Consider the following 27,631-nt stretch of genomic DNA (forward strand, 5'->3'; position numbering starts at 1 on the left):
TGTGCATTTATGCAAATACTATTTTATACAAGGGACGTGGGCATCTGTGGTTCTCTAGGGAGGGGTGGTAGTCCTAGAACCAATCCCTCGATAATACTGAAGGACAGCAATAAAAGCTGGTTGTTCGACATTGGGGTTACTTATAGTTTCTCATCATTATAAATGATGGTGCAATGAGCATCTTTACATACAGAGCTTATCCTCAATCACAACTATTTCCTTGGGATATTCTTTCTTTCTTTTTTTTGGCCAATACCTTGGGATCTTTCTTTCTTTTTCTTTCTTCCTTCCTTCCTCCCCCTCCCTCCCTCTCTCCTTTCCTTCTCCTTCCTTCTTCTTTTTTTGCCATGCCTGCAAATTCCCAGGCCAGGGGTTGAGCCTGTGCCACAGCAATGCCCTGAGCCATGGCAGCAACATCAGTCCTTAACCCGCTGCACCACCAGGGGATTCCATCCTTGGGATATTTTCCCAGGAGTTCCTTGGCAAAAGGATCAAACTTTCTCAGGATTCTACAGACATCCTGCAAATTGTTTTCTCAAGGCTGGCAATGGTCTGTATCCCTCACCTCCATGCCCCAACAGTGTAGGCAATGGTGATTTTCTTTTTTTTTTTTTTTTGTCTTTTTGCCATTTCTTGGGCCACTCCTATGGCATATGGAGGTTCCCAGGCTAGGCATCGAATAAGAGCTGTAGCCACTGGCCTACACCAGAGCCACAGCAACGCGGGATCCAAGCCGCATCTGCAACCTACACCACAGCTCACAGCCACGCCGGATCATTACCCCACTGAGCAAGGCCAGGGATCAAACCCGCAACCTCATGGTTCTTAGTTGGGTTTGCTAACCACTGTGCCATGACGGGAACTCCGCAATGGTGATTTTTAAAACTGATTCCTAGAGAGACTTTTTTTTAAAACAAGCCAAAGTTGTATTTGTTTGTTTGTTTGTTTGTTTAACAGGTGAATTATGTTAATATAAAACAGATAAAAACACAAAAATCAAAACACACAACACGCAAAAGCACAACACACAGGACCAGTGCAAACCCTTCCCAACAGCCCCCCCGCCCCACGTTTTCAAAACTTTATTACCGATCCCCAAAGATTAGACTGTATTGGAGAGGTCACAGTATGGAATCAGAAAAATAAGAAAAAGAGACATTTTTTAAAAGGTCTGTACACAGGTAGTGGGGGTGGGATGGGGTGGGGGACGCACACGTCATCACTCCAACATGGAATACGCAATGCAGAAGGGTGTCAGTGATTACCGCGGGTTTCTAGAACACTACCATGTACGCTAGTCCCCGGCCCATTTGTTAAAGTTGCTTTTAAAAAGGATTAAAAGTGCACAGACACTTTCATAAGGCACAGACAGATTGTTGTACAAGTCATCTCATTAGGGACTTGAGAAAGACGGTGAGACAATTACTGAGAGATGCCAGGAGGCCATGTGTTCCTGAGCCGGAGTCCCTCTGCCAGGACCGGGGCAGAGATGGGTCGAGTGGTGGCAAGTGACTCTCATCCGCCCAGACCTCGCACAACCCCATCCTCAACTGGAACTGACTGGGAATTTTCTGGTGACCTGGGGATTGATTTCCAGCCACCAGTCCCAAGGCCTGAAAGTAACGAGTAGTCATCTCCCTGGCAACACCTGGGGCGGTTCTTGCCAGTGGGGTCTTTGAAGGGAAGGGTCTGCTCAAGGCTGTTTTTGGCAGCAGCTCACTGACTGCAAGGTGCCTGGCATTCTTAATGCAAAGAAGGCTTTTTGAAGCACGCAGGGGGCTCCAGGTAGAGAAAGCCACTGTGCACTCCCTAAGACAGACCCCCTTCCCAAGGCAACGGAATGACAAGAAAGCCTAATAGATTCTGCCCCGAATGTCTCATAATGTCACTCCCTCTGACGTCAGAGCTGGGGCCCTGTCCTCTTGGCCCTGTCTTTCCAGCATCCTACACCTAGCACTCCGCAAATATTTGTTGAATGACTTTGCGTGCATGTGTACGTGGTTTTTATCAAACCCCGGAAGACTCGTAGCCTGATCTCTGATGTACTCAGTAAACCTTTCCTGAGTACCTACTCTGTGCTACCTACCACAGGACCCAGCACTGGACGGGTCAAATACAAGATGACAAATCTGTCTGCCTCCCGCTCCGCACCAGCAGTGCCCTGCAGTCCTTGTCTTTAGACCCGGGGCCCAACCCTGTGTCCAGAACACGGGCTGTGCTGACCAGTGTTTGTTGGATGAAGGAAGCGGCTGCTCCAGGAAGCTAAATCCCAGAAGATCCCCAGTTCCGGGGATGGGTGAGAAAAGGAGAGGGTCTTGGTTTGCAAACAGCCCAGTTTTCTTGGTGGTTCAAAAAGAGCAGGTACCAGACCACGACAAAGGGGGCATCCTCTGGTCTCCCTGTCCCACCCCGGGGGACCCTGCTTAAAGGGGTGGTGGTCACTAGGTCCAAGGAGGTGGTGGGACAAACCTCTCCCTGAAGTGGCCCCACGTGGGCACCCCCATGTAACAGGAGGAGGCCCTTGGGTGGGACCCCAGCCCACATATGGCTCAGCTGTGCTGGGAGAAGTTGGGCCTGAAAGGAAGGACTCCTGTCCTCCCAGGGTGTGGGTGGCAGAGGGGCCACGGCCTGGGGTTAGAACCCTCCACACAGGCGCAGGTGCCTGGCTCTCTCCAGGGGCTGCCCAAGTGAGCATCAAGAAAGCACACTCAAGCAGGCTCGAGCTTTCTGTGCTCCAGGTCAGGCAGTGGAGAGCATGGGATGTGGCACCAGGCACTCCTGGGTTGGAACCTCAGTTCTCTTCCTGCCAAATGGGGATAAAGTCACATAGCACTGGTTCTAAGGAGCAGAGCTTGCCCACATAACATGTCTGAACAGAAAGATCTCCAGAGCTGTGGCATCTCAACAGTTAACACGGGCTGTGGCTTCCCCTAGTGGGGCCACAGAAGGTGTGTTTTGTAATTGGTGGCATCTTTGATACGCCTCAATACGGTATGAAGACCCACCTCCCAGGCCTGACATGCCGATAGCCCTCTCCAGCCCAGTGCCAACTGTACAATGGGGCCGAATGCAGGAGAATGGTTCCCTTCCATTTCTCCAACAGAATCTGGGGGCGGTGTGGGCAGCTCCTTTGCAGCGCTGAATAAATCAGTTTAGAGCATCAGGAAATGTCTGGTTTTTAGAAGATAAACACCCCCTTAATTCCTCTTGGAAACGGGGACGCTATTTATAGCAGCTGCAGAGCATGTGAAACAGGCCACCGGCTCTTTTCTTCCCAGGTAACAGGTTGCCAGACGCATGGGCTGGTCCACCTGGGTCCAGGTGCTTGGTCCCTGGGTTCCTGGTGGCGGCTACCCTGACCCTGGCTGGAACCAGAGGAAGCAGGAGAGAGGAGCTGACTCCTATAGGCCGCGAGACCACCAGCGCTGGTGCCTGTGGCTCAATCCAGTCAGAGGAGCTGCTGCCTGGAGAACCACGGTCCCGGGGGGTGACGAGCCCTCTCACATGGGCCCGTGCCTGGTGGCCTTGCCCACACCCAGCACGTGGGGGAAACGGAAGGCTCTAGCCGACCTATTTCTGCTGGCCACCTAGCACCACCTGGATTTGCAAACTCTAATCTCGGCAAATGCTGGGGTTCCAGTCGCGCCACCAAAGATTCTGTTGCAAAGTTAAAATGTGGGCGTGTATCCCAAGTTCACTAGGGCAAAAGAGCCAACCAGGGGTTCTCGCAGGGGCGGGAATAGGGTTTCTGAAGTTGAGATCGGGTCGGAATACCAGGTGGAGAAGAAGCAGATGGTCTGAGACCTGGAGCATCAGAAGGGCACAGACTGACTGGTCAATGGGATGTGACCTGACCAGGGGGACCCCAGACACCCAGCACATGTTCGTTACATGAACACATAAACTCCAAAGGGCTTCCTTTCCCTGCCTCCCTCTGTAGATGAACAGACTAAGAATGGAAATAAAAACGGTACCTGCTCTTGGCAAGGTGTCTTGGGCTTTGGGGAATGTTCTGCCGGTCCTAAGAGTGGAGTGGACAGGTGCCAGGCTTTCTCTTGGACAGACTGAGAAGTGAGAAACAGAGAGGCCTAGGGACTGCCTGAAAGGTACAGCACACGCCAGGGCAGAGGCAGGGCCCAGAAGGGGAGAGCAGACCTGCCAGCCTGTCAGCCCAGGTGTGGTCTGGGGGTCTGCAGCGACAGACCCAGGCAGGGATGAGGGGGTTGGGGAGCAAAGGCAGGGCCAGGGTCCCAGGAAATGCCCAGCAAAGAGTCCCAGTGTCAGTATTTTCAGTGAGTGTCTCGGTTACTCGTGAACGACCTGATGATCCACTAACTTCTTAGTCATCAGCAGGGGAAGGGAAGCTGAGAATCAGAACAAAGACCATTTGCAAAGCCCTGCTTCCTCCCCCTACCTGGCCAGCCGTTTGCCCCGGTGATGCCCACAGCCAGTGACCGGTGCCAGGCCCGGCGTCTCAGCAGGACATGGAGAGTGGCCCTTCCCAGCCTCGGCTGAGTCCCCTGCCCCTAGGATTCTCTCCCTCTCCCAGGAAAAGGGAGCCTGTTGCTTGTCTTCTCCATGGAGATGGTGAGGGTGGTACAGACCGAAAGCAGCCCCGCACCGCGTTGGGGGCTGGTGTGTGCTTGTTGTCGGGCTGTGTGGGGGTGACGGGGTGAAGACATTTCTGCAGACGACACCCACCCAGAGCCCTGGCCCCAGCACCCAGCAGACTCCTCTCAGAGACTGAGTTCGAAACTCAAGAAGCGAACCGTTCTTTTATGTTTTCCCCCCGCCAAGGAGTTGCTGCTCGGGAGCTGTAAACAATTGAGCTATTTTTTCCCCCTCCCCTTAGGAAACTGGAGCATCCCTTTTCCACACCCTCCCAGGGGGTTCTGTTTAGGCGGAGGCTTCGACCCTTCAACACAGCTGACGGCACAGCCCCAGCACGTGAACAAGTTCTAGTCACACTACTGTCTGGGCTCCGAATCGCACATTCCTTCGTGGTAAATAACCTCCTAGAGCCAGGCTCTCTGGAGAAATACCTATGCGTTCTCTCTCTGTCATTCTCCCACGCTCCCCCCAACTCCTCTGGTCTGTCTGCCCCCCTCCCCTCCCCCTCTCTCACACACACGCAACCCAACCCCAGCAAAAGGCATTGCACAGAGGATACCGTTTCCCAGTGGAGAGGTCACCGTGGGACCAGGTGGTCTGCAAGGCAGTTCCTGAGCTTGCTCTTGGGACGGCCTTTTGGGGGCAAAGCACTTTCGAGCCAAAAGCAACCCTCACTTGGATGCAGACCCCCTGGGGGGGGGGCTCGTCTCCATGACTGTCAGGCCCTGCCTACCCCTGGAGAGTGGCAGGCCAGGGGGCTGCACCCCTTGGATGCCCTGGTGGCCGTGGTGGTTGCCTGGCCCAGGGGGGCTTCAGAAAGGTGACCTTGCTCTGGTCAAGGCCCGTCGGCGGGCCAGGCTATGGCCTGTAGATCTTAATGACGTCCTTGATGGGCCGCCGGCAGATGGGGCAGCAGGCCCGGGCCTGCCTCTTGAGCCGCAGGCCGCAGCCGTGGCACAGGCACATGTGTCCACACGTGTAGATGACCGTGTCCACCTCGCCGTCGAAGCACACCGTGCACTCGCCGTTCTTGCTGCCGGTCAGCTCCGGTGGGGAGAACACGGGGGACACCGGGGGGCTCAGCGGGGAGCTGGGGGCCGTCACTGTGCAAAGGGACAACAGGCAGACCTTGAGACGCAGCTCTCAGGCAGGCTCTGCCAGGGGCGGGGGGGGGGTCCCCGAGAAGGCAGGGCTTCCAGGGCAGAATCCGTGGGGAGACAAGTTTGGAAGACACTAACTTTGGTTTTTCTTCTGGGTTTTGCCCCCTTTCCTCCCCACAAGCATCCCAGCGCCATTACCACCCTTTGGGATGCCTTATCCAGATGCTTCTCCTCCCTTCAGCTGAGGAAGAAGAGGATGCCCGGAGGGTGGGGGGGAGGTAGCTACCCTGTTTAGCCCTCAGGATAGGCTGGCACAAGCTGAAGGAGCCACGCCAGCTGCCAGTGCAAGACCCTGTCTCCCTGCACCCCCAGCCCCCCTCCCACCCCACCACCCACCCCAAGGGTTTGCACCTGCTTACCCAGGGATGATTCAGACGCTGAGGAGGACTGGTTGACGCTGAAGGCCATGTCAGAATCGCTATCGTCCTGGGAGCCGCTGAGAGACCCTGATGGGGAGGTGGTCGCAGGGCTGGACTGCAGGGTGCCTGAGACCAAAGAGACTCCATCAGGGGCAGTGGGTGGTGGCCTCTGCTCTGCTAATCCCTGACTCTCCATGGCTTTGCACCTTCACCTCCTTGTGAATCTAATGGGAGGACAAGAACCCATCTCACAGGGTTCTGCTGAGAACGGATGGAATTGTACTAGCATGATAGACACTAGTTTCCACGCTGTATTTCAGAAGCAGCACTGGAGTTTTGTTTGGGGGCACTATGTCACCCTCACTCACATGATCCAGACCAGGCCTGTGAGAACTTCTACCCCTTGGTCTCCACGGTGGTTCAGGGAAGGGCATATACCTCAAGCAAGGCCATTAGAACTATTAGAAAAGAAGGGGCCCATTCCATTGGGAGGTAAGCTTGGCGCTCTAGGGCCTGCCTGAGAAGGAAGCCAACACAGAGGAAAGTAGAGCTTTGAGATGGAAAGAGAGGTGGAATCTTGATGATATCCTTTCAACACCTGGATCCCGCTGTTCCTGAATGCACCCAATCTACCCCCAGACTTCTGAGGTATGTGTAGCCTCCAAATTCCCTTTTTGCTTAGGGCACTGTGAGTAGGGTTTTGTTACCTGCAACTATAAGATTCCTGACTAGTGTTCAATATGGATGTGTGTTCTTCCCTGAATTCACTGTTGCTTCAGATAATGACGGGTTATTTCTGAGGTGAAGAGAGATGGCCCTCCCCCTCCCCCACTTGAGGACAGATGGACAGATTGCACCATCAGGGCTGCTGTCAGATACGGATCTGGAGGGCAAGTCCCTGGCCTCCAAAAGCAGTCACTTCCTTTCTACCTTCTCCTACCTTCTCTTCCTGACTACTCAAAGGCACACCCTGGTTCCTCTGAAAGTGCTAGGGAAGAGGGGAGAAAGACCCTGGGCTTAGTTCTTGCAGCCCCCAGTGGGAACTTGGCCACTCATCTAGGCTGAAAGAATGCCTGTGCTTGTTGGTCCCTTTAAAAAACAAACAAAAAACCCCAAACCGACCAAATGACAACCACTGCCACTCTCTTCCTCCTCCACCCTCAATGGAACATCAGCAATCACTGACATTACTATTGTTACATATTAAACATGCTGCACATGGACAGTACCTGCAGGAAGTATTGCGTCCATCATTTCATCCTCACAACTACCCCAGGATGCAAGTAATTACTCCCTTTCTACACAGAAAGAAACTGAGGCTCAGGGATTCCATGATTTGCTCAACATCTTCATGGCTGGCCAGCTGCATGACTGGGACAGTCATTAATCTCTCTGCCCTTTAATCTGCTAACCTGTGCAGATGGGGATAGTGATATTGGTTTTGAAGGGGCATCAGGAGGATAAAATTGAACGAGGTGACATATGAAATGTTCGTTTCTGTTGTCATTTGGACTTCTACTTCCTAGAAACATGAAAACAGCTGGGCTCTCTGGGAACCTTTCCTGATCACCACCACTGCTCTACCACGCTGGAGAGAAGCCCCTCTACTGCAGCGAACATCACGCTGGCCAAGTCGCCATTTGGGTGACTGTGGGGACGTTCAGACGTCCACAATCTGTGTCCTGTCCTCTGCCCTGCCCCATTCAAGGACCTCAGGGCCTGGCACACGGCTGGGGAGGGGGGGTGCTCTGTGTCTCTCTGGCATGAAGGCATGACTCAGTCTCAAAACGGGTGGTCCAAGCCTGCATTCAATTTTCTGTGGATGGTCTTAGGTCCATTTTCTCTCTTTAAATGTAGTTGCATTTACTTTTTCTCCTACACTTAATATGCATTAGATATGTAAAAACTCACTCTCTATAGAAAATGAATCATAACACTGGAAATAAAAATTGCACTGACCATTCACCTGTCAAGCCCTGACACCAGAGGGTTGATGTGGAAAAGTGTGGTCCAGGGAGCTGCAACTTGGGCATCGCCGGGGGCACCAGTGAGAAATGCATCTTCTCAGGGGCCCACCCTTACTGAACCGGAAATTCTAGGTGAGGCCAGGTGGTTCTGATGCGCGCTCAAGTTTGGGGACCGCTGGCTAGGCTTCAGGAGCGGCTTTAGCCACCTAGCCTGGGGCGCCCGGGTTCCCGGGGCAAGTCCCGCGCACGCGCGGTCGGGGGACTCACCGAGTAGGCGCAGCTGGCCGGCGGCGCCGCCGCGCACGGCGAAGAAGGCCCAGAGCGCCTGCGTGGTGTCGACGCACAGCAGGCGGCCGCGCGGGCGCCCGTTGACTCCCAAGAGCACGTCGCCGCCGGGCCGCAGCGTGAAGCTAAGCGCGTCGCCGCCGCTCGGCACAGGCCCAGCGCGCGCCACCACCCAGTACTCCTTGCGGTCGAGCAACGCGTCGGGGTCGGCGGGCAGCTCGGCGGGCCGCAGCCCGCCCGGGTCGCACGACGTGATGCCGAAGGCCAGCGCGCCGGGCGCCGCCAGGCCCGGGCGGCCCACCTCCACGAAGAGGCTCTCGCCGGGCCGCAGAGGGCGCTCGGAGAAGACGAGCGTGCGGCCGCCGTCGGGCCTCGGCGCGCAGGCCACCTTGCGGTCGAGCGACAGGCTCACGTCGGGTCCGCGCGTCGCGTGGAAGCGCAGGTCGGCCTCGAGCAGCGCCGGCGACGACGCGGGCCGCTGGCGCTCGCCGGGCCCGCACGGGATGGCAGCGGCCGCATGGTCGGCGGGCGGCGGGCCCGGGGCGCGGCCCAGCGCCAGGTGGCCCAGCTTGGCCACCACCTGGTTGTTCTCCAGCTCATTGTTGTCGAAGTTGGCCGCGTCGTGGCTGCTGGGCGGCAGACAGGCGCTGAAGCGGGCCTGGCCGAGTCGCGCGGGCGTCAACGTGTCGGCACACCCGCTCTCTGCGCGGGGAGGGCAGAAGAAGGGGGGTGAGGCACGGCCCGCAGAGCCCGGGCCTTGACCTCTCCGCCCCCCCGGGCAGCCCCCACGCCCACCCGGGCCCGCCCCCTTCCTTTTCTTGTTCCTTTGTGAGTTTATGTAAAACCCCCAAGTGCACGGAACTGGATTAAGCATAATCCAGAGCGCACTGGACGTACTCTTTTATCTTTGGGATGGACAGATGGGGAGGGGGGCTTCCTCTCTTTTTCCTCCCTCCCTCTCTACGCCCATCCCTCCATTCTTTCCTCTTCCTCCTTTCTGTCTTGTAGTCTACCCTCTCGCCTTCCTTTTTATCTTTCCTTCCTTCCTCCCTCTCTTCCTCAGAGGTTTTCATATTTTTGAACTTAAAGGGCATTTCGAAATCCTGTACTGTCTGCCTCCCCTACTGGAACATAAGCGCCAAGGAAAAGAGCAAGCCCTAGGGTCTGTGGCCTTGCTCTATGACAGATTATTATTTTAAGCTCCTTTTCACACATTCTCTTATTTAGTGCTCATACAACCTGTGAGGTGGGTCCCTTTATCACCCGCCAATTAGCAAAGAAAGGAGCTGAGGCACAAAGGGGCTGGGGAATATGGCCAAGGCCACACAGCATCTAAGTGGCAAAGCGTGGACGGGAACCCTGCGGGGTGGGGTGTCTGGTTCCATGCTGCCTCTGAAAGAAGGCAGGGTGTGAGCCTGACCTCACTGCTGTGTCTGCATGAGGGAACACGATACCCTGGTGCTACTCTTAACACTGAACAGGTAAAAGTTTCCATAAGAAATGAATCCGTTGTATAGAACAGGAAACTAAGGGGTGTGTTTTAAAAGTCATAGTCATGAAAATGTTTTTGAATAATATTTAGTAATATGAAAAAAAAATGCTCTTGATATATACACAGTAAAAAAGCAAGTAAAAATAGTGATGGTCGTTTAGGTAATAGAGGTTTTTATATTTGGTAGATTACTTGTTGGTCATCTCCCCACCTAGAATATGAGTCCCTGGAGGGCAGCATCTGTGATAGTCTGTTCACCACCATGTTTGAGGGCTTAGCAGAGTGTTTGGCCAATAGCCTTCACTCTTAGGTAGTCTCTTGGATGAATGAGTGAGTGAGGTCTCTAGAAGAGTTTGACTGCCACCCTGAATAACAAATCAGGGAAAGAAAGTATACTGAAGTGATTTTAGTGATTAAAAAAAAAAATATTCTGAAGTTCCTGTCTTGGCTCAGGGGTTAAGGAATCCGACTAGGAACCACGAGGTTGCAGGTTTGATCCCTGGCCTCACTCAGTGGGTTAAGTATCTGCTGTTGCTGTGAGCTATGGTGTAGGTCACAGGCGGGGCTCGGATCCCGAGTTGCTGTGGCTGTGGCTGTGGCTGTGGCTGGCAGCTACAGCTCCTATTAGACCCCTAGCCTCCATATGCTGCGGGTGCAGCCCTAGAAAAGGCAAAAAGACAAAAAAACAAAAAAAAAAGTATTCTTGTTAACCACGACAAGTAAACAAAGCAAGAAAACTGTAACTCAAACTTTTAAAACCAGAACACTACAGATTTAGGATTGGCACTTGCCGTCTCCCTCTACAAGGATGAAGTCATGAGCTGCTGCCCTTCAACACCCCCAGGAATGAGGCACTCTGTGCTCTGGGAAAAAACTGGCAGAACAGGTCTTTAGCTAGTTAGATATTTTCAGGAGAAGATTATATGAGCCCAATTCTTTCATCTCTTCCTATCTTAAAAAAGCACTAAAATCCTTCATGGTGATGTCTGCTCCTCGTGACTAGCAGTAACCACGAGACTAGCAGCCACCTGCAAAATGTGTGCGTGGTTGCGTGTCCCTCCCCGCTTCACCAAAATCACATGTATGCTGGCCTCCCCCTCCCCCGCCTCCGGAGCAGTTTCAGGGCTCTCTGAAATGCTGCCTCCCAGGCTACAGTCCTCATTTCGCCCCCCAATAAAACTTAACTCGCAATTCTCACGTGTATTTTTTTTTCAGTCAACACCACTCTAGCTAAGATTTTGTTACCCTCCTGTGATTTATATCATGGGAAAAATATTTCTTCCTCCTTAGTTTTCCAATATAAAATTAAATCATAATAATGAACATAGTTTTTCAAAAAGCGTGCCCCGACCACTGGTGAGAGCTTCGTATGTCACTCCCTACTCCGACTCTCTCCATCCAGGGCAGAGTATGCAAGCTGGCCATCCAGGTTCAGTTGGCTGGCTCACAGACCTGTCTAGTTGGCCTCCTGGTGTTTTTCTTTTTTCTTTTTTTAAATTATTTTTGAAAAATAAACATATACAATAGTATAATGAATGCTATTTATCCAGATCCAACAATTCGTCATTCATGGCCAATCTTGTTTCATTGAAGCCCTCTTATATTATTTTGAAGCAAATCCTTGACATGTCATTTTAGCTGAAAAAATTTCAGTATGGCTCTCTAAAATTTAAAGACCTTATGATACCGTGTGCAAGAATATCCTTTTTTTTTTTCTGTTTGTTTGAATGAAACGCCAAATAAAGTCCCCTCGTTGTCATTGGTGTCTTTTAAGCTATGTTTGCTTCTTCATCTTTTCCCTCTTTCCACTGGTTTATTGAATAAATCACCACTGGTCTTCAAAAAAATTTTTGTTTGAATTAGTGGAATCAGGAAATTTCACCGAAACTGGATTTATAGGTTGGAACATCAGGTCTAGTAATACAGGGCCTGAATGGTGGCGGGTCATTAATGGGTTAAAGCTTGCCTTTTTGTTGAGGATGTTTGCTCTCCTTGCCCTTGGCCCTGACTGGCCCCTTCACCCATCTCAGCCTTGCTAGGGATCCTTGGGCATTTGACTTGTCTTGCATTAGAGGATGCTTCCCCATAACCTGAGGGAAGAAGGAGGACTTCAGGTTGGTCCTTTTAAAGAGTATATATGTGTGCATGTGTCTGTATCCATCTGTCTATACTACTGTATCCATCCTATGTATGTGCACAGGAAATCAGGTTTGAGAAAGGTGTAACAAAGGTTAACAGTCATTATCTCTCCCCGGGTGAGTTTATGAGGGACTTTGCAGATTTTTCTGTATTTTCCAATTTTCTATAATAAACATGAGCACTACAGAGTTTCATCATCAAAAACCCAAATATTTTTAAAAATCAAGTTTTTAAGGAATAGTTAACAACGTGGGGAAATGCACATGCTATAAAAGTGAACATGAGAGGATACAGAACTGAATATGTGATTTGATTCTAAGTAGGTGGAAAATACATGCATGAGATGCATGGGAAAGATATAGGAAGGAAATAAGATAGAAATTTGAGGGTGGTTATTCCTGGGTGGAAATTTGCTTCTTTATAGTTTTCAGATTTTCTCATTTTTCTCTAAGGAACTTATTAATTTTGTGATAAAAAAAAAAAGCATGAATAAAAGTAGACGAAACAAGTTCTTTTCTGGAAAAGGCATTTTAGGCAAGTGGATGTTTCTGGGAGCCTCTCGGTGTAATGCACTTTTCCAGGGCTCCCTGCCCTCCCCAGTCATCCTGCGAGGCCAAGCCTAAAGGCGTTGGCTGCGGCGCGCCCCGGGCCTCTGCTTTTGCCAGCACACTCTGCCTCTCTCCCCACCCGCAAAGCTCCTCTTCTTGCCCCTAACAGCTCCACGTAAGAGCTTGTCCTTCAGTAGTACTGCATCCTGATGAAGGCCATGGCCTGGAGATTTTAGGTTCAAATCCTGGCTTTAGCCTCTCCTGGCTATGTGACTTTAGGTAAGCTAAAGTCTTTCGTCTCAGCTTCCACAGCTTAAAATGGGTTAATGGCAGGAGTTCCCTTCATGGCTCAGCGGTTAATGAACCCAACCAGGATCCATGAGGATACAGGTTCGAGCCCTGGCCTCACTCAGTGCGTTAAGGATCCCACGTTACGGTCGCAGGGGAAGGGAGAGGTAGGATGGGTAGCACCATTATCTCGGTTTTTTTTTTTGCTTTTTAGGGCCGCAGGCTAGGGGTCGAATCAGAGCAATAGCTGCTGGCTTACGCCACAGCCACAGCAACAGAGGATCTGAGCCGCGTCTGCACCTACACCACAGCTCATGGCAAAGCCGGATCCTTAATCTACTGATCAAGGCCAGGGATCGAACCCGCACCCTCTGGGATACTAGTTGGGTTCTTAACCCACTGAGTCACAATGGGAACTCCTATGCACTTTTCTTTAATGCGTCTTGTATTATGCGATTTAAAAGTAAGAAGGAAAGAGAATGAAGAGGGCCTAGGATAGACTCCAGTGGGCGGGCCAAGGAGGGGAAGAAAACCAAGAGCTTTCCAGGCCCTGAGCCATGAGCAGGTCAGAGGCGCGGAGAGGTCACTGGTGCCCGAAGCGAGAGGCCTGGAAAGAGGATGGAGACCATGGCTCTGGATGTGGAGCACGGAGGCTGAAGGGTGAGCTTGATAAACCTGGAGTGAGAAGGGTTGATGAAGGTCCACGAGCACCGGCCACCCTGTGTGTCACTGCTGCAGCTGAACGACTTGCGTAAAGCACCTGGTGGTGACCTAACCTGGGAGAAGATGACATTGCAGGGCAAATCCTCTCCCTGACAGAATGGGCTGTTGAGGTGGACCCTGCCTGACTGGGTCCTTGATGACTCTGGGGGTAACCGGTAGAGCCCAAATGCGGAACGCCCACAGCATCCATGTCCTCCTGCACACGTTACAAAGCCTAAAGAACGAGAGAAGGTGTTTTTGTGGTTTAACCTCCAGAGAGAGCCCTGTTTGCAGTCCCTCTACACTGCGGGCTGGCAGGTGCCCCGCTGTCTGAATTGTGTGACGATGCACCAGGCCACGGACCCACCCTTTTTTGTCTCCCTCAGCTTCTGAGCAGGTTCCGTTTTACCTATAACTGCAATCCTGTGCAGTGCAGAAGAAGAAGCTTCTGGGAGCACAGCTCTACACAGTGTAGACTAAACACAGTAGAGGAGTTCCCGTCGTGGTGCAGTGGTTAACGAATCCGACTAGGAACCATGAGGTTGCGGGTTCAGTCCCTGCCCTTGCTCAGTGGGTTAAGAATCCGGCGTTGCCGTGAGCTGTGGTGTAGGTTGCAGACGTGGCTCCGATCCAGCGTTGCTGTGGCTCTGGCGTAGGCTGGTGGCTGCAGCTCCGATTCAACCCCTAGCCTGGGAACCTCCATATGCCGCGAGAGTGGCCCAAGAAATAGCAAAAAAAATAAAAAATAAAAAAAAATAAACACAGTAGAAAAGATGTTTGGGATTGATCTCTTCCCCAATCCTGACACTGCCAACTACAACGCATCCTATTGTTTGAAGAGTAAAGTAGCATGAAAAACCGGAAGGTGGCGTAAACCAATGAAATCATGTTTCATTTACTTTGGGGTCTACTCCTACTTTTTTTGTTATATCCTTAAAGAAAGTTGACTTCGTTCCATTTGTATTTTTCTTTTTAATTTCACTGGGGTGAGCCGAAGAAGGACATGGAGTTGGGTGGTAGAGCCAACACTTTTTTATTTTTGCAGCATATGGAGGTTTCCAGGCTAGGCATTGAATCAGAGCTGCCACGGCAATGCCAGATCCGAGCAGCATCTGCGACCTACACCACAGCTCACGGCAACGACACATCCTTAACCCACTGAGCAAGGCCAGGGATCGAACCCGAATCCTCATGGCTACTAGTCGGGGTCATTACTGCTGAGCCACAATGGGAACTCCCGACAACACTTTTGAGACAGCTTTCCTCTAAAGGAGAGCAGAGGAATGGGAGTCGCTGCTGGAAGACATTGCCAAGGGCATTTTCTTTTCAAGATGGGAGCTACCAGAACTCTTGTGTGTGCTTGGGATCCCGCGGTGAGGGAGAAAGAGTCTGGAGAAAGGGGCTAAATAGGAGCAATGTCCCTGGGCAGGCAGCAGGCTGGGGCCTGGGGTTTGAGAAGGTGAGCATGTTGGCACTGAGCCCTGCTTTTCCAGGTGCCACCCTGCCACCAACCAAAGATGATGGACCAGGGCAGACGGACCTCGCTTGGTCCCTGGCCGATTCTGGCTGAGACCTCAGCCTCTTCCTGCAATGCAAGGAGCCTCACCCCAGCCTCCCAGGCCCGGATTAATTGCAGAGCTGTGGAATAACCGCATGCTTGGTGCCATGCCGGGCACAAGGTGGGCCTTCAGGAGCCCCAGGTAGAACTAGGATGTGGCCACAGAGTGGGGATCAGACTCCAGACAGGGAAAGGATAAGCCCATGGGCCTCCCTGCCAGGCATATGCTTTTCTATGGGTGGGGGCTGGGGGCTGGTCTGAGCTGTTTGTAAAGACAACATTAACTGCAAAAGTCGAATACCCTCTGCTGCTTCCTACCAGGGCTCTGGATGGAGCCAGCTGCAGCCGCTCCTCCCAGCCTGATGTGGGTGCTCCTGGGCTCCAGGCCCCTCTCTGGGTCCTGGACCGAACCTCCTCACCTACCAAGGCCACTGATCAGCTGGGTGGCCTCAGGCAAATCCCTGCCCCTCTCTGGGCCTCACTGTCCTTGTGTGCAGATGGAGTGGTGCACTCAGACCTGTGAGCCCTGATTTCAATCTCCAAGTCCACGTCTTTATCACACAGTTTGCTCATAACACTAGTGAACAAATACTGACTCTAGCACTGCTGACTGTTAGGTGACCTTGGCCAAGTTATCCATCCAAGCCGGGTCTGCAGATGGGGTCGACACTATTTCCTGCCTCATGTGGTTCTTATGAGGACTAGAAGACATCACCCAGGTAAAGCCCTCAGTATGGTGCCTGGCACACAGTAGGTCTAGTAAATTAAAGCACAGGCTCATCTTCAAGGTGGGTAAATGCCTCCCTTACAAAGCCTTTGGAGAGCTGGGGTTGCTTGCTTCCTATCATCTCACCCCTTCTTCTGGTCCTAAAACCCAGCTTTCCTTTTGAAGAGACCACCCACCCTGACCTCATTATGTCGAGGCAGGAGCCTTAACCAGGCTAGTCACTCTGTCCTGTCCCCCTGGCCATGGAGATCAACAAGGCTGGATTTTGAGATTCTATGTATGTATGTATGTATGTATGTATGTCTTTTTAGGGCTGCACTCATGGCATGTGGAGCTTCCCAGGCTAGGGGTTGAGTCAGAGCTGTAGCCACCCCCCTATGCCACAGCCACAGCAAAGCCAGATCCAAGCCACATCTGCAACCTACACCACAGCTCATGGCAACACCAGATCCTTAACCCACTAAGCGAGGCCAGGGATCAAACCTGTGTCTTCATGGATGCTAGTTTGTTTCCACTGAGCCAGGACGGGAACTCCAGATTAAGGCTAGACTTTGTGAGAAAGCAGTTCTCCTGCTAGATTTATTACATTGGTGGAACATGGGACTGGAGCTGCTGGTGGCCTTGCCCCCCGCTAGAGGGAGAGCCAATAAAAACTACAGTGGAACATGAAATAAAGGCAGGCCAATATTCTGGGTGCTGTGCCTTGGGCCGCTGCATCAAGCCAGGCTTTCACGTAGCTATTACCTGGAATTTTCAGTCATAGGAGACATTAATTCCCTTTTTTTTTCCTTTTTTTTTTTGCTTGAGTGACTGGTTTCCGTCACTTGCAACCAAAGATTTCTGGCAGCGTGGCCTGCAATGCCACGGCCTTGGGCTGGCATTGCTTGTTCGGCCTGACCAGCTTTCTACCACTGGTCAGAGGAAGGATAACAAAGTCTTGACACTGAGCTGCCTGGAAGAGGGATGGGGCTGCCTCAGGACAGCATGGGGCCTGAACCCCAGAGCCCTAGGAAGGGGCTTCCTCAGAGAAAAGGGAGCCAGGAGACGGGAGATGAGTGTGCATGACCCAGCTGAACCTTCCCCTCCTGGGTCCAGGAGCTGCTAAATTCAGCAGAAAGTAACTTCTCTTTGGCCCAGAGGAGCACCAGAAAAATCAGAGGCTCCAGGATGGACCACTCTGGGTTCCCATAAGCTCATCCTGGTCGGTGCCTCAGAGAACAGTAAACTAGCAGCCACAGGCTGCCCTGTGGAGCAATGTCTCTAGCAGGGCAGTTGGCATGGGAGCAACCCCGGTGTCCACCCAAGTGGGGAGCATTAGGAAACCAGGACCCAGATGGACAGACACAGAGAAATCTGAAAATGGGGCAGATGAAAAAAGAAAAACAGAATTAGAGCCTAAGCACAATGTCATCCATCTATACACACAGAACATATACAACTACATTTTTGGCCACACCCACAGCATGCAAGAAGTTCCTGGGCCAAGGATCAAACCCATGCCACATCAGCGACTGGCACCACAACAGTGACAACACCAGATCCTTAACCCCCAGGCCACCGGGGATCTCATATTTTTAAAGATACGCACAAGCGCAAGGGCTATGCCAAACATCAGAGTGGCGCCTCTCTGGGCAGGGGAAGGCGTGAATGGGAGCGGGGATTGGAGATGAAGCAGAGAATCAAACAAGAGAAGTGGCTACGATGTCTAGTGATGATACCGTGCCCTGAACTCAGAGGTCTGAAGAACTCAGCTCGGCACCCGGCAGGGAGGAGGGACAGGCCCCCCTGCGAAGAGGATCAGCCCAGTCACAATCCTGGTTGTGCCCTGGGATCATTCGAGGAGCCTGGACAAGTCCAGATGCCTGGGAGCCACCCCAAGGTTCTGATCTAATTGGTCTGGGTGCAGTCTGGGGAGTGGGGTTTTCAGAGCCCCCCCACCACCACCACCAGGTGACCTCCATGTGTAACCACAGCTGGGAACCACCAAACTATAGGGAGACGCACCAGTGTTCTAATCCTGGTTCTGCCACTCACAGGCAAGTCACTTCCCTTCTCTGAGCCCTGGATTCTTTATCTAAAGGGGGCGATTTCAAAGTCACCCTATCTCGAGGAAGGACTGAGTGTCACAAGAGGGGACACCCCAGGGTCTGGCTACAGAGAGGCAGTGGCCTCTGCTGCAGCTGGACCCTCTTGCAGGAGGATGCTGAGCTGAAAGCACAGCTCCATCAGGTAAAAGAAATGCACAAGACCTATGAACCCCTTTTTATTTCTGAGACCTCATTTTGGCTCAGGTTCCAGGGCAAATACAGCACACCCTGCCCCACCAGATGGGGAGGACGCTTCCCGGAGGAGGGCTGCCAGATAAAACACAGGATGCAAAGTTACTTTTGAGTTTCAGATAACCAGCAGATTCCTTCATAAGTATGGTCCCAAACCTGCAGGGGGTGTGCTTGTACTAAAGACGGCATTCATCATTTTTCTGAAAGGCAAATGTGACTGGGCATCCCGAACCTGACAATCTCACCCCGATGCTGCCTTAGCCTGCTGGAGCTGAGGCTCTATCCAGTGGGTCTGAGAGAGGTGAGGGAGGGCTGAGGGGTCCCTATTCTGGAGTTTCACAGCTGAGACCCTCTCAAGGAACTATAGGACCTCCTTGTTCCTTGGGAGGAAAAGGAGGCCAGAGGGAACTCCACCTGCCTTTTTTTTTTTTTTTTTTTTTCCAGTTGTGCTTCCGGCATGGGGGAGTTTCTGGGCCCGGAATCGAACCTGCACCACAGCAGGGACCCAAGCTGCTGCAGTGACTGCACCAGATTTAACCTGCTACACCATAGGGGACCTCCCGGCTACTTTTTATTTATCCACTTCATATGGTGGATGCCCCCCTCCGAAGCCCAGTTCTTCCAGGAATTGGGGGGAGGGGGAGGGACCCCATTTATGGTGGGGTTCCTGGGGTTCTTGCGTTGTGCTGGCAACAGCGGAGTCCTGATTACGTGGACTCAAACCATACAAAATCATGTCTGTTTGGATTTCTTCTTGTTTTTATTATACTTTTTTTTCTGATTATAAATCTTTGCTGATAACTTGGGAGGGGCTGAAAGAAAAAAAAAACACCACCCCTCGTCCCTTTACCCAGCTGTAACCAATGTCAATATAGTCTTTCCCTGGGAAGGAAATATTTCCTGAGCTTTGACCGCATGTCGGTAACTTCTCCATTATCTCATATAACCTTCGGAAAGGAAAATAATGTTATTGCCCTTTCCGATTGTAAAAGTAATATAAGCGCTCTACATATATATTAAAAAAGATAACTCATAGAGGTTTAAAGAAGGAAGTGAAACTCACCTCCGACCCCATCGCCCAGAGATGATATTCCTTCTCATCTCATTTGCCCTTCTGCATGGATTTGCGAACATCGTGCTGGGTGCTCCCAGGCACCCAGCACCTCGCAGGCACTACGTGCAGAGGTGGAAACTGAGGCTCGTGTCTGCCACCTGCCCCTGACGTTCTAGGGGGCTCGCTCCTTCCCTCCAGGGGGCGTGGGATGCTGGAGGGGCTCCATAAAGGCTCCTTCAATGAACAAGTGAACAAATGGGGGCAAGAGCCCGTGGCTCCTTGCGGGTTTGTTCAGTCTCATTCCCTCATCAAAGGCTGCTTCCAATTTGCATTTAAAAAAAGACATCCTATCCACTGGTGCTGATTATGGAGTGGCTGTGATTTCTCGGCTGTTACCCTGAGACGTGGGCTGTCCGAGGGAGCAGGTGAATGAGGCGTGATTGTTTTCCTGCTCTACAGGAAGAAAGAGCTCCAAAACAGACGGACAGGGGATCTCAAGGAGGTTTTAGAAGCCCACATTTCCTGGAGGGTAAACTCCAAGCCCTTCCATGGAAAAGAGCGTGGGAGAACACGGTTAAAATGCCCAAGTAAGGCCCTAGCTTGGAGGGTGGGTAGCTCTTCATCATTTGGTCTGCCTCAGCTGGGACTGCAGACCCGTGCTTTGGCCCACGTGCAAGCGGGCAGAGATGCTTCTTTGCTGTTATTTCTTGAGCGCCTTTTATGTACCAGGCGCTGTGCCACATCCCTTTCATGTACTATCTCCTGTCTCCCGTCCCCCTGCCAAGAATCCCATGAGGTGGGTGCTAACTCATTTCATAGATGAAGAAACTGAGGCACAGAGAGGTTCAGTCACCTGGCCAAGGCCACACAGCTGGCGAGTGGAGAGCCAGGTGTGGAGCAGAGGTCTGTACAACTCCCAACTCTCTGCTCCTAACTGCTCAGAAATTCTGCTGCCTTTCTTCTTCTGGGGAGGGGGGGAGCCTGGACGCATGCATCTTCCCTCCACTCCCGATGATGTGGGTGGTGGGCAAAGGGCCTGGGGCCAGAGTTTCCCCTCCAGATGCAGGGCCGAAAGATCAGAAAGGGCCCAGACATTCTAAAATACAAACTGTGGTACATCCAGATCATGGAATACGCCTGAGCAATGAAAAAGGAACAAATTTCTGATACACACGGCAACAGCTTGGATGGAATCGCAAAGCTCTTGTGCAGAGATTAAGGAGCCAGACGTGAATGCATATACTATTTGATTCCATATAGTTCAACAAGAGGCACAATCATCTAAGGTGAAAAATCAGAACAGGGCTGTCTCAGAAGGGCAGGCAGGAACTTTCCTGGGCAATAGACAGGGGTATACATGTGTCAAAACTCAAACTTGAGATCTGGGCAGTCACCGCAGGTAAATGACACATAGGGATATGTCCCCTGAGAAACCTGAGCTCCTTTCACCACCACCCCCACCCCCAGAAATGGAGGCTGGGTTGGCTCAGGTGCAACCTGTGAGTTCAAGAGCTAAGGTCCAAACAGAAAGCGGGTCAGTGGTTGCCAGGGGCCGGGGGGAGGGGAGAATGGGAAGTGACAGCGTAATGGGTATCGGATCTCCCTTTGGGGTGAAGAAAATATTTTGGAACTGGATAGAAGTGATGGCTGCCAACTGAATGCCACCAGACTCTACACTTTAAAAAATGGTACTTTTCTGGTATGTGAATTGTACCTCAGTTAGAAAAAAGTCTAAAGAGAGAGAGAGAGACAGAGACAGACAGAAAGCAATAGGGTCTTAAGATAAGAGCAGCAGACTTCTACCCCCATGAGTTCTTACGAGACCAGAATTTCAGCATTAGCGGCTGTCTTCTCTGTTGGAGCCCGAGTCACACTCTCTGCCTGCCTACCCAGTGGACCCTGAGCCCTTAACCATGGACCTTGATATGATGCTTGTGATTGCTCGCTGCCTGGGCAGGGTAGCTAGGAGAGGATTAGGGCATATGTTTGATTGCTGAGTAAGTGGACTGTGAGTGAATGAATGAGCTAATGAATAAATACATGTGCAAATGAGTGAGTCTATGAATGAGTGAGCGAGTGAACAAAGGAAGGAAGAAATGAGCACAGGAATGGATGAAAGGCGTGAATGAGCAAGTGAATGAACCCGGGCCAGACCCCGAGGGTTCCAATCCTGCCTTTGCAAGGCAAGTCCTTTAACCTCTCTGAACCTCAGTTTTCTCATCGGAAAACAGAGGTGGCCTTTTGTCGCAAGAAATAAATGACTTGAAGTGTGTCAACTGCTTAGACGACCCCTGGCAAAATGAGCCCCCCGTATCGGAGAATGTTAGATACTCATCCAAGGGCCCCGGGACCTACTGCCTGACGCCACCCTATTCCCCTTCCTGCAGGGACCGCGACCTACCGAGGAGCTGCACCTCGTCGGTGATGCCATAGACGTCGATGAGCGCCCAGAGCGGGCCGCCCACGGCCACGCCGCAGTGGAAGAGCACCGGCTCGCCGTCGTTGACGCTGTAGAAGACGCGGCCGTGGCGGTCCGCCCAGTAGGCCAGCACCGTGTCGCGCAGCGCCAGGTTCTCCGGCAGCGCCTTGGCCCAGTAGCCGGGCCGTGTGACGAGGTCGGGGCAGGCGTACTTGGGGATGTCCTGGGCGCTCATGAGCGACGGGTCGTGCGCCGTGAACCCGAAGCGCAGCGCGCCGCTCCAGCCCGGGCGCACGGCCACCAGGCGCAACCGCACCTGCTCGTACAGCCGGATGGGCCGCTGCGTGAACGTGACCCCATTGCAGAAGCTGTTGCGTCGCGTGGCCCGGCGCGAGTGGCCATCCAGCCGCACGTTCTTGCCTTTGGCCTGCGCGTGGAAGCGCGGTGCTTCGCCCAGGACCGGGCGCCGCTCTGGGCCGGGGCCGCAGCAAGGCCGGGTGGCCAGGAGGCGCGCAGGAGGGCTTGTGTCTGCTGGAAGAGACAGGCAGGAGGGTTAGGCCCCCTCGCAACTCTGCAGCCCCGATTTGTCTTTGAATAATCATTTCCATTTTAAAATTCCATCTTAATGAGATCAGTCACCGAGAAAGTTCTAGCCCAAGGTTGCCACGGCAAAGTCACGATCCCCACTTCGCAGATGAGCAAAGTGTGAGGCTTTGTGTGTGTGTGTGTGTGTGTCCCCGTCCAGTGAAGTACTGTTCCAAGCTCTTTCACTCCCAGACAGGCCAACACCACTGAACTTGTCACAACGGCCAGACTGGGGTCAACTGACTTATCCGTCCCCATCCAACTGCTCCACATCTAGAGGCTTCCTCCAAAAGCCACTTCTGAGCTGCAAAGGCCCTTAAAGGCAACAAGGGCCTTGGATTCTTGGGGAGTCATGGTGGAGGGGTCTTCGGTTGCTTTGCTCTGTGTAATTTTTATGAAAAAGCAAGGCGATTTCAGTGCACTCTGGCCCTTCCTGGCTGTGTAACAGGCGGCAGACCCTGTCTCTTCTCTAGCCTGTTTCCTTGCCTTGTATAATGGGGACATTGCCTAGCTCACCTTGCTGCTAAAAAAAAGCCGTGTGGATAAAGTTCCTAGAATACTGCCTGGCACAGTATGTGCCTCACAGGCAATTAATAACAGGATCATAATACTGAGGAAACTCCAGCTGGAATTCTGACCCCCCCCCCACAGAATCAGGACTCTGATTTCACCTTTACCCATAGAAAACGAAAGTGTTCTTTCTAAACACGGATGGCTTTTCTAGAGCATACACCTTTCATAATTCATTTCTATGAGAATTTTGCCCTGAAGGACCTGGAGAATCTTGGGACAGTCTCCTTTCAAAGGAGCCGGCCGCTGGCCACACACGGGGCCAGGTCTGGAAGTGGGGACCGCATCCTTCCCACCTCTCCTTGCGCATCCAGGGGCAGTTCCTGGGAGGCTCTGGCAGCCCAGAAGGAGGCCGGGTGGGTAATTACTGCAGAGTCTCTGCTGCTCACTCACAGCAGCAGCTGAGTACAGTTTTCATGGCAAAGGCTCACAGATCACAGACAGCCCCTGGCTCACAATGGCCTGTAGAATGGCGACCCCAGGGAGTGAGAGGCCCCTGCAGGACCACGCTTCCCACGCCAGCCATGGGGTTCACTGTGCTTTAGGCACATGGTGGGGGTCCCTGAACACTGAGGCTAATGGAAGCGAGGATAGGAGAAAATGAAGGGGGAAAAGCAAAGACGAGGCAGGCATGCCGTGGCTCCCCTCCCCAGGCCCCAGGGGAAGCAAGCCCCTGTTGCTGAGGTAGGAATTCATGCTGGGAAGCTGGGAGACCCCTCCCACAGAAGCCATGGACCCACAGAAAACAGAACACAAGGAATAAAGCCCAGAATAACTAAGAAAGGGAGTTCCCATTGTGGCTCAGTGGTAACGAACCCAACTAGCATTTGGGAGGATGTGGGTTCTATCCCTGGCCTCAGCTCAGTGGGTTAAGGATCCGGTGTTGCCATGAGCTATGGTGTAGTCGCAGATGTGGCTCAGATCTGGTGTTGCTGTGGCTGTGACTGTGACTGTGGCTGTGGCCGGCAGCTATAGCTCCGATTGGACCCCTAGCCTGGGAACATCCAAGTGCTGCAGCTGTGGCCCTAGAAAGAAAGAAAAAAAAAAAAAAAAGAATAAATGAGAAAAAAAAAAGTTAAGGGACTTTATTCAGTCATTCAACAAATGTTTAGCGAGCATTTAGTATAGGCCAGACTGTGTGTCAGGTACCGGAAACACAGCCGCCACCAAGATCAATAAGGTTCTCACTGGGATGGAGCTGACATTCCAGGGGGGAGGATAAGGTTCTCACTAGGATGGAGCTGACATTCTAGGGGGGCGAAGTCAGGCAATAAATAAAACATCCTCTGCCTGGAGGGATGCAGTCAAGGGAGGGGGCAGAAAGGAGGGTTATCTTAGACAGAATGTTCAGGGAGGGCTTCTCTGATAAATGACCTTTGAGCAGAGGCTTGAAGGAGGGAAGAGGAGTCCAGGCAGGAGTTAACAGCAAGTGCAAAGGCCCTGAGGTGGGAATGTGCTGGTGGGGCTGGATGGCATCAGCCAGTGTCAGGAGCGGCAGGAGATGAGAGAAGAGCTGGAGCAGTGGGGGCTGGGGAGGAGGTCCTGCGGTTGTGGTTTGTTTTTTCTGTAATCATTTTGCTCTGAGCGAGATGGGACACTATTGGAGGTTTAGAGCAAAGGAGTGGCAGGAATGCTCAGGCCCTTGTGTGGAGAGTGGACTGCTGGCCAGGGGGGTGGGCAGGGGAGCTGGGGGTTAAGACAAGGCTGAGACGATGGTGACTCAAACTGGGAGGGGGGCAGGTATGGGTAACGGTGGTCTGAAGGGGTCTGATTCTGAATATCTTTGGAAGGTAGATTTGGAGGTTTTAGTTCTTTTTTGCTTTTTTTTAGGGTCACACTCGTGGCATACGGAGGTTCCCAGGCTAGGGATGGAACTGGAACTATAGCCACCAGCCACAGCCACAGCCACAGCAATGCAGGATCTGAGCTGCACCTGCAACCTACACCACGGCTCACGGCAAAGACGGCAAAGCCGGATCCTTAATCCACTGAGTGAAGCCAGGGATCAAACCCGCAACCTCATGGTTCCTAGTCGGATTCATTTCCGCTGCGCCACAATGGGAACTCCTGAAGGTTTTAGTTCTTAATGAGAGAAATAAAAAACATTCAGTACATAGTCCCCCTCTGTGTTTTCGGGTTCTGTGTCAGGGGATTCAATTAACCACAGATTGAAAATATTTGGGGGAAAAAAGATTCCAGAAAGTTCCCCAAATCAAAACTTGAATTTGCTGTGACCTGGCAACTATTTACATAGCATTTACATTGTATTTACAACTATTTACATAGCATTTACATTGTATTAGGTATTAAGTAATCTAGAGCTGATTTAAAATATAAAGGAGGATATGTGTAGGTTATATGCAAATACTGCATCATTTTATACAAGAAACTTGAGCATCTGAGGATTCTGGTATCTGTGTGGGATCCTGGAACAGATCCCCTGCCCCCAGGATACTGAAGAAAGACTGTATTTGCTTTGGATGTTTGAACTATATATGACAAATATAATTTAAACTATATTTTTGAAATGCAAAAATGTTTAAAAGATCTTTTGGTTCTGTAACAGCTCCTCAAAGGGAAGGCAGAGAGGTAGGTGGTACGAAAGGGTTGAGAGATACCCGGATGGAGCCCGGAGAGCAGGGGCTTGTCCATTTCACCTGTGTCTCCCCTGTGCCCAGCAAGGGCCTGGCACACACCGGGCACGTGGACATGCGTGCTGCTGCCTTTCTTATGGTCAGTGCTGGAGCAGACCTCAGAGAGCACCTCCTCGAATAAGGTCATTTTGCAGATGGAAACATGGGTCTCCAGAGGGAGAGGACCTGCTCAAGTTCAAGGTCACTTAGGCTCTGGGCAGGAACCTGTTTCTTCTGGCCTGACCACCTCTGACGCAGGGAGGGAGAATGTCAGAGGTCACCCCTACCCCAGGGGAGCCCTGGCCATGCACCATCTCCCACAGGCCCTGGGCCATCATGAAAAAGGACTCTAGTTTTCTGTAGCTCCCACAGCAGTTAGCCCCATGGGCACACCCTGCTCTGACCTGCCCAGCAAACACCCATTCCTCCTTTTCTTGTTCCTGTGCCCCGATGCACCTGTGGAGAGCCAGCTTGCCCCCAACTAGTGGGCTGATCTCATCTTAACTCTAGAAACTGGAGTGTGACCCAGGTGCAGCCAATCAGATCACTGTAAACTTTTCAGGTAGGGGAGCCCTCGTCTGCTTATAAGCCAGGTTGGGCTAGATTTCCGATACAAAACCATCCTGAATGATAGTCATCATGCATCAGGAACAGGGTATGGGACGCCAACGCTGGCCTGGTTACTTGCCAGGCATTACCTCATTTACTCCTTATAGTAACCCTTTGAGATAGGACTACTATCGTCCCCAACTCGCAAATGAATACAGCGTTTCAGAGAGGTTGAGTGACTTGTCCAAAGTCACACAGCTGGCTTGGCTAAAGGCAGAGCTGCAAATGAAGCCAGGTCTGGGGGGCCTCCATCCCACCATTTTAGTTATTTCACTATGTTCTCTCTGCCCTGTAGGAATCAACACAGGATGAAAGAAGGGACCCCTGATGTAGGAGAGGGGGGCCTGCCCTGCACTGGGCTGTTGGAAGGCATCCAGCAAAATGTGCACTCCATCCTTTAGCCATCCATCCATCCAATCATCTATCATTCATCCATCCATCCATCCGTCCCAGTATCCATCTGTCCATCCCTCCTGCATCCATCCATCCATTCATTTGTTCACCCATCCGTGTATCCATTTGTCCGTCCACGCATCCATCTGTCCATCCATCCATCTTTCCTGCAGATGCATCTGCTGGTGCGAAGCACTGAGGGTCCACAGGGGATCCTACAGTCCTGCCCTTGTGGCGATCTGAGCCTCTCCGTGGAGAAGACACACAGATGGACAACATCAACTACACGGACCGACAACACCAGCAAAGACCCCATTAGCCATCAGTGGGGGGGGGGGAAGGGGGGTTGGGGGGGTGGCTATTAGACCCAGAGGAGACCCCAGACTCAATTAGAGGCTGGGGGGTGGGGAGGGATGCCCACAGAGTCAGGTCTTCAGGCAGGAGAGGGAACACTCCAGGCAGAGGGAACACTAGGGGCAGAGGTGTGGGAAGCTGGACTTGGGGAGAGAAATGACCATAGCAGGTGTGGCAGAGGGCGTCTGAGCTTGGGCAGCCACTGTCTCACGGGGGTGAGGGACGAGGGGGCTGCTGCTGATGTCACAGGGACTAGACCGGAAGGCCCTGAATGCCAGCCCGAGAGGCTCAGCACGCACAGCATAGGGGAGAGGGAGCCACGAGGGGCTTCCGGCTGAGCCAGGCTGCGGGCCATCTCCAGAACCGCAAGGATATGAGCAAGGGCTCCCTGGAGAGCAAAACTAGCAGGACAAAAATCAAATGAGTGGGGGAGATGCCATCCGGGTGTAAACCATCAGGAGAGGCTGCCCAGGACGGCAGACCCGCGTTCTCCCCACGCTAGGGCCCTGTACCAGCCACCCGGCTCTGGGTGGCAGCTCCCTCCCGTGTCCAAAAGGCCGGGTTCTCTCCAAGGTCCCTGCAGCTGGCAAACCCTCCAGGAAACATTAAATAGGACCACAGATCAAAAGCCCTTCTGAGCACCAAAGACCACAAGCCACCCTTATTTGATTATTTTTTATCTCCCCTCCCATCTCTGTTGTTTGTCCAACCTTATCTCCCCATCAGAGAGTTTCTTCACAAAACTGGCTTGGGAATCCTAAGCAAATGTTCCTTCATCGTGGCCTGGTGATTTCAGTGAAGGCTGGTGTGGGGAGAAATACTGCCTTTTTCTTTTTTCTTTTTCTTACTTTCTTTTTTTTTTTTTTGTCTCTTAGGGCCATACCAGAGGCATATTGAGG

The 27,631-nt window shown here is 52.2% G+C and overlaps 1 protein-coding gene across 6 annotated transcripts in view; it reads right to left on the reverse strand.

Moving 5' to 3' along the window:
- Positions 1 to 231: 231 nt before the first annotated feature.
- Positions 232 to 27,631, reverse strand: part of NEURL1B (neuralized E3 ubiquitin protein ligase 1B) — a 44,932-nt gene continuing 17,532 nt past the window's right edge. Inside the window, exons 2-5 of one of the 6 annotated variants that reach the window (XM_005674572.4) lie at positions 21,571 to 22,116; positions 8,365 to 9,084; positions 6,131 to 6,256; positions 1,036 to 5,714 (exon numbers count right to left, since the gene is read on the reverse strand). In XM_005674572.4, coding sequence (XP_005674629.3) covers positions 5,470 to 5,714; positions 6,131 to 6,256; positions 8,365 to 9,084; positions 21,571 to 22,116 — 1,637 coding nt within the window. In that variant the 3' untranslated portion in view covers positions 1,036 to 5,469. Of the gene's footprint in view, positions 5,715 to 6,130; positions 6,257 to 8,364; positions 9,085 to 12,202; positions 13,787 to 21,570; positions 22,120 to 27,631 lie in introns of those variants that run through there. The other 5 variants (XM_021076639.2, XM_085002465.1, XM_021076640.2 and 2 more) reach the window with 5 other exon arrangements.

Source organism: Sus scrofa, chromosome 16 (genome assembly GCF_054392235.1).
Source record: "Sus scrofa isolate SSC_HxYL_T2T_F1_AM1 chromosome 16, Sscrofa_HxYL_maternal_Yorkshire_Landrace_v2.0, whole genome shotgun sequence".
Taxonomy (NCBI): domain Eukaryota; kingdom Metazoa; phylum Chordata; class Mammalia; order Artiodactyla; family Suidae; genus Sus; species Sus scrofa.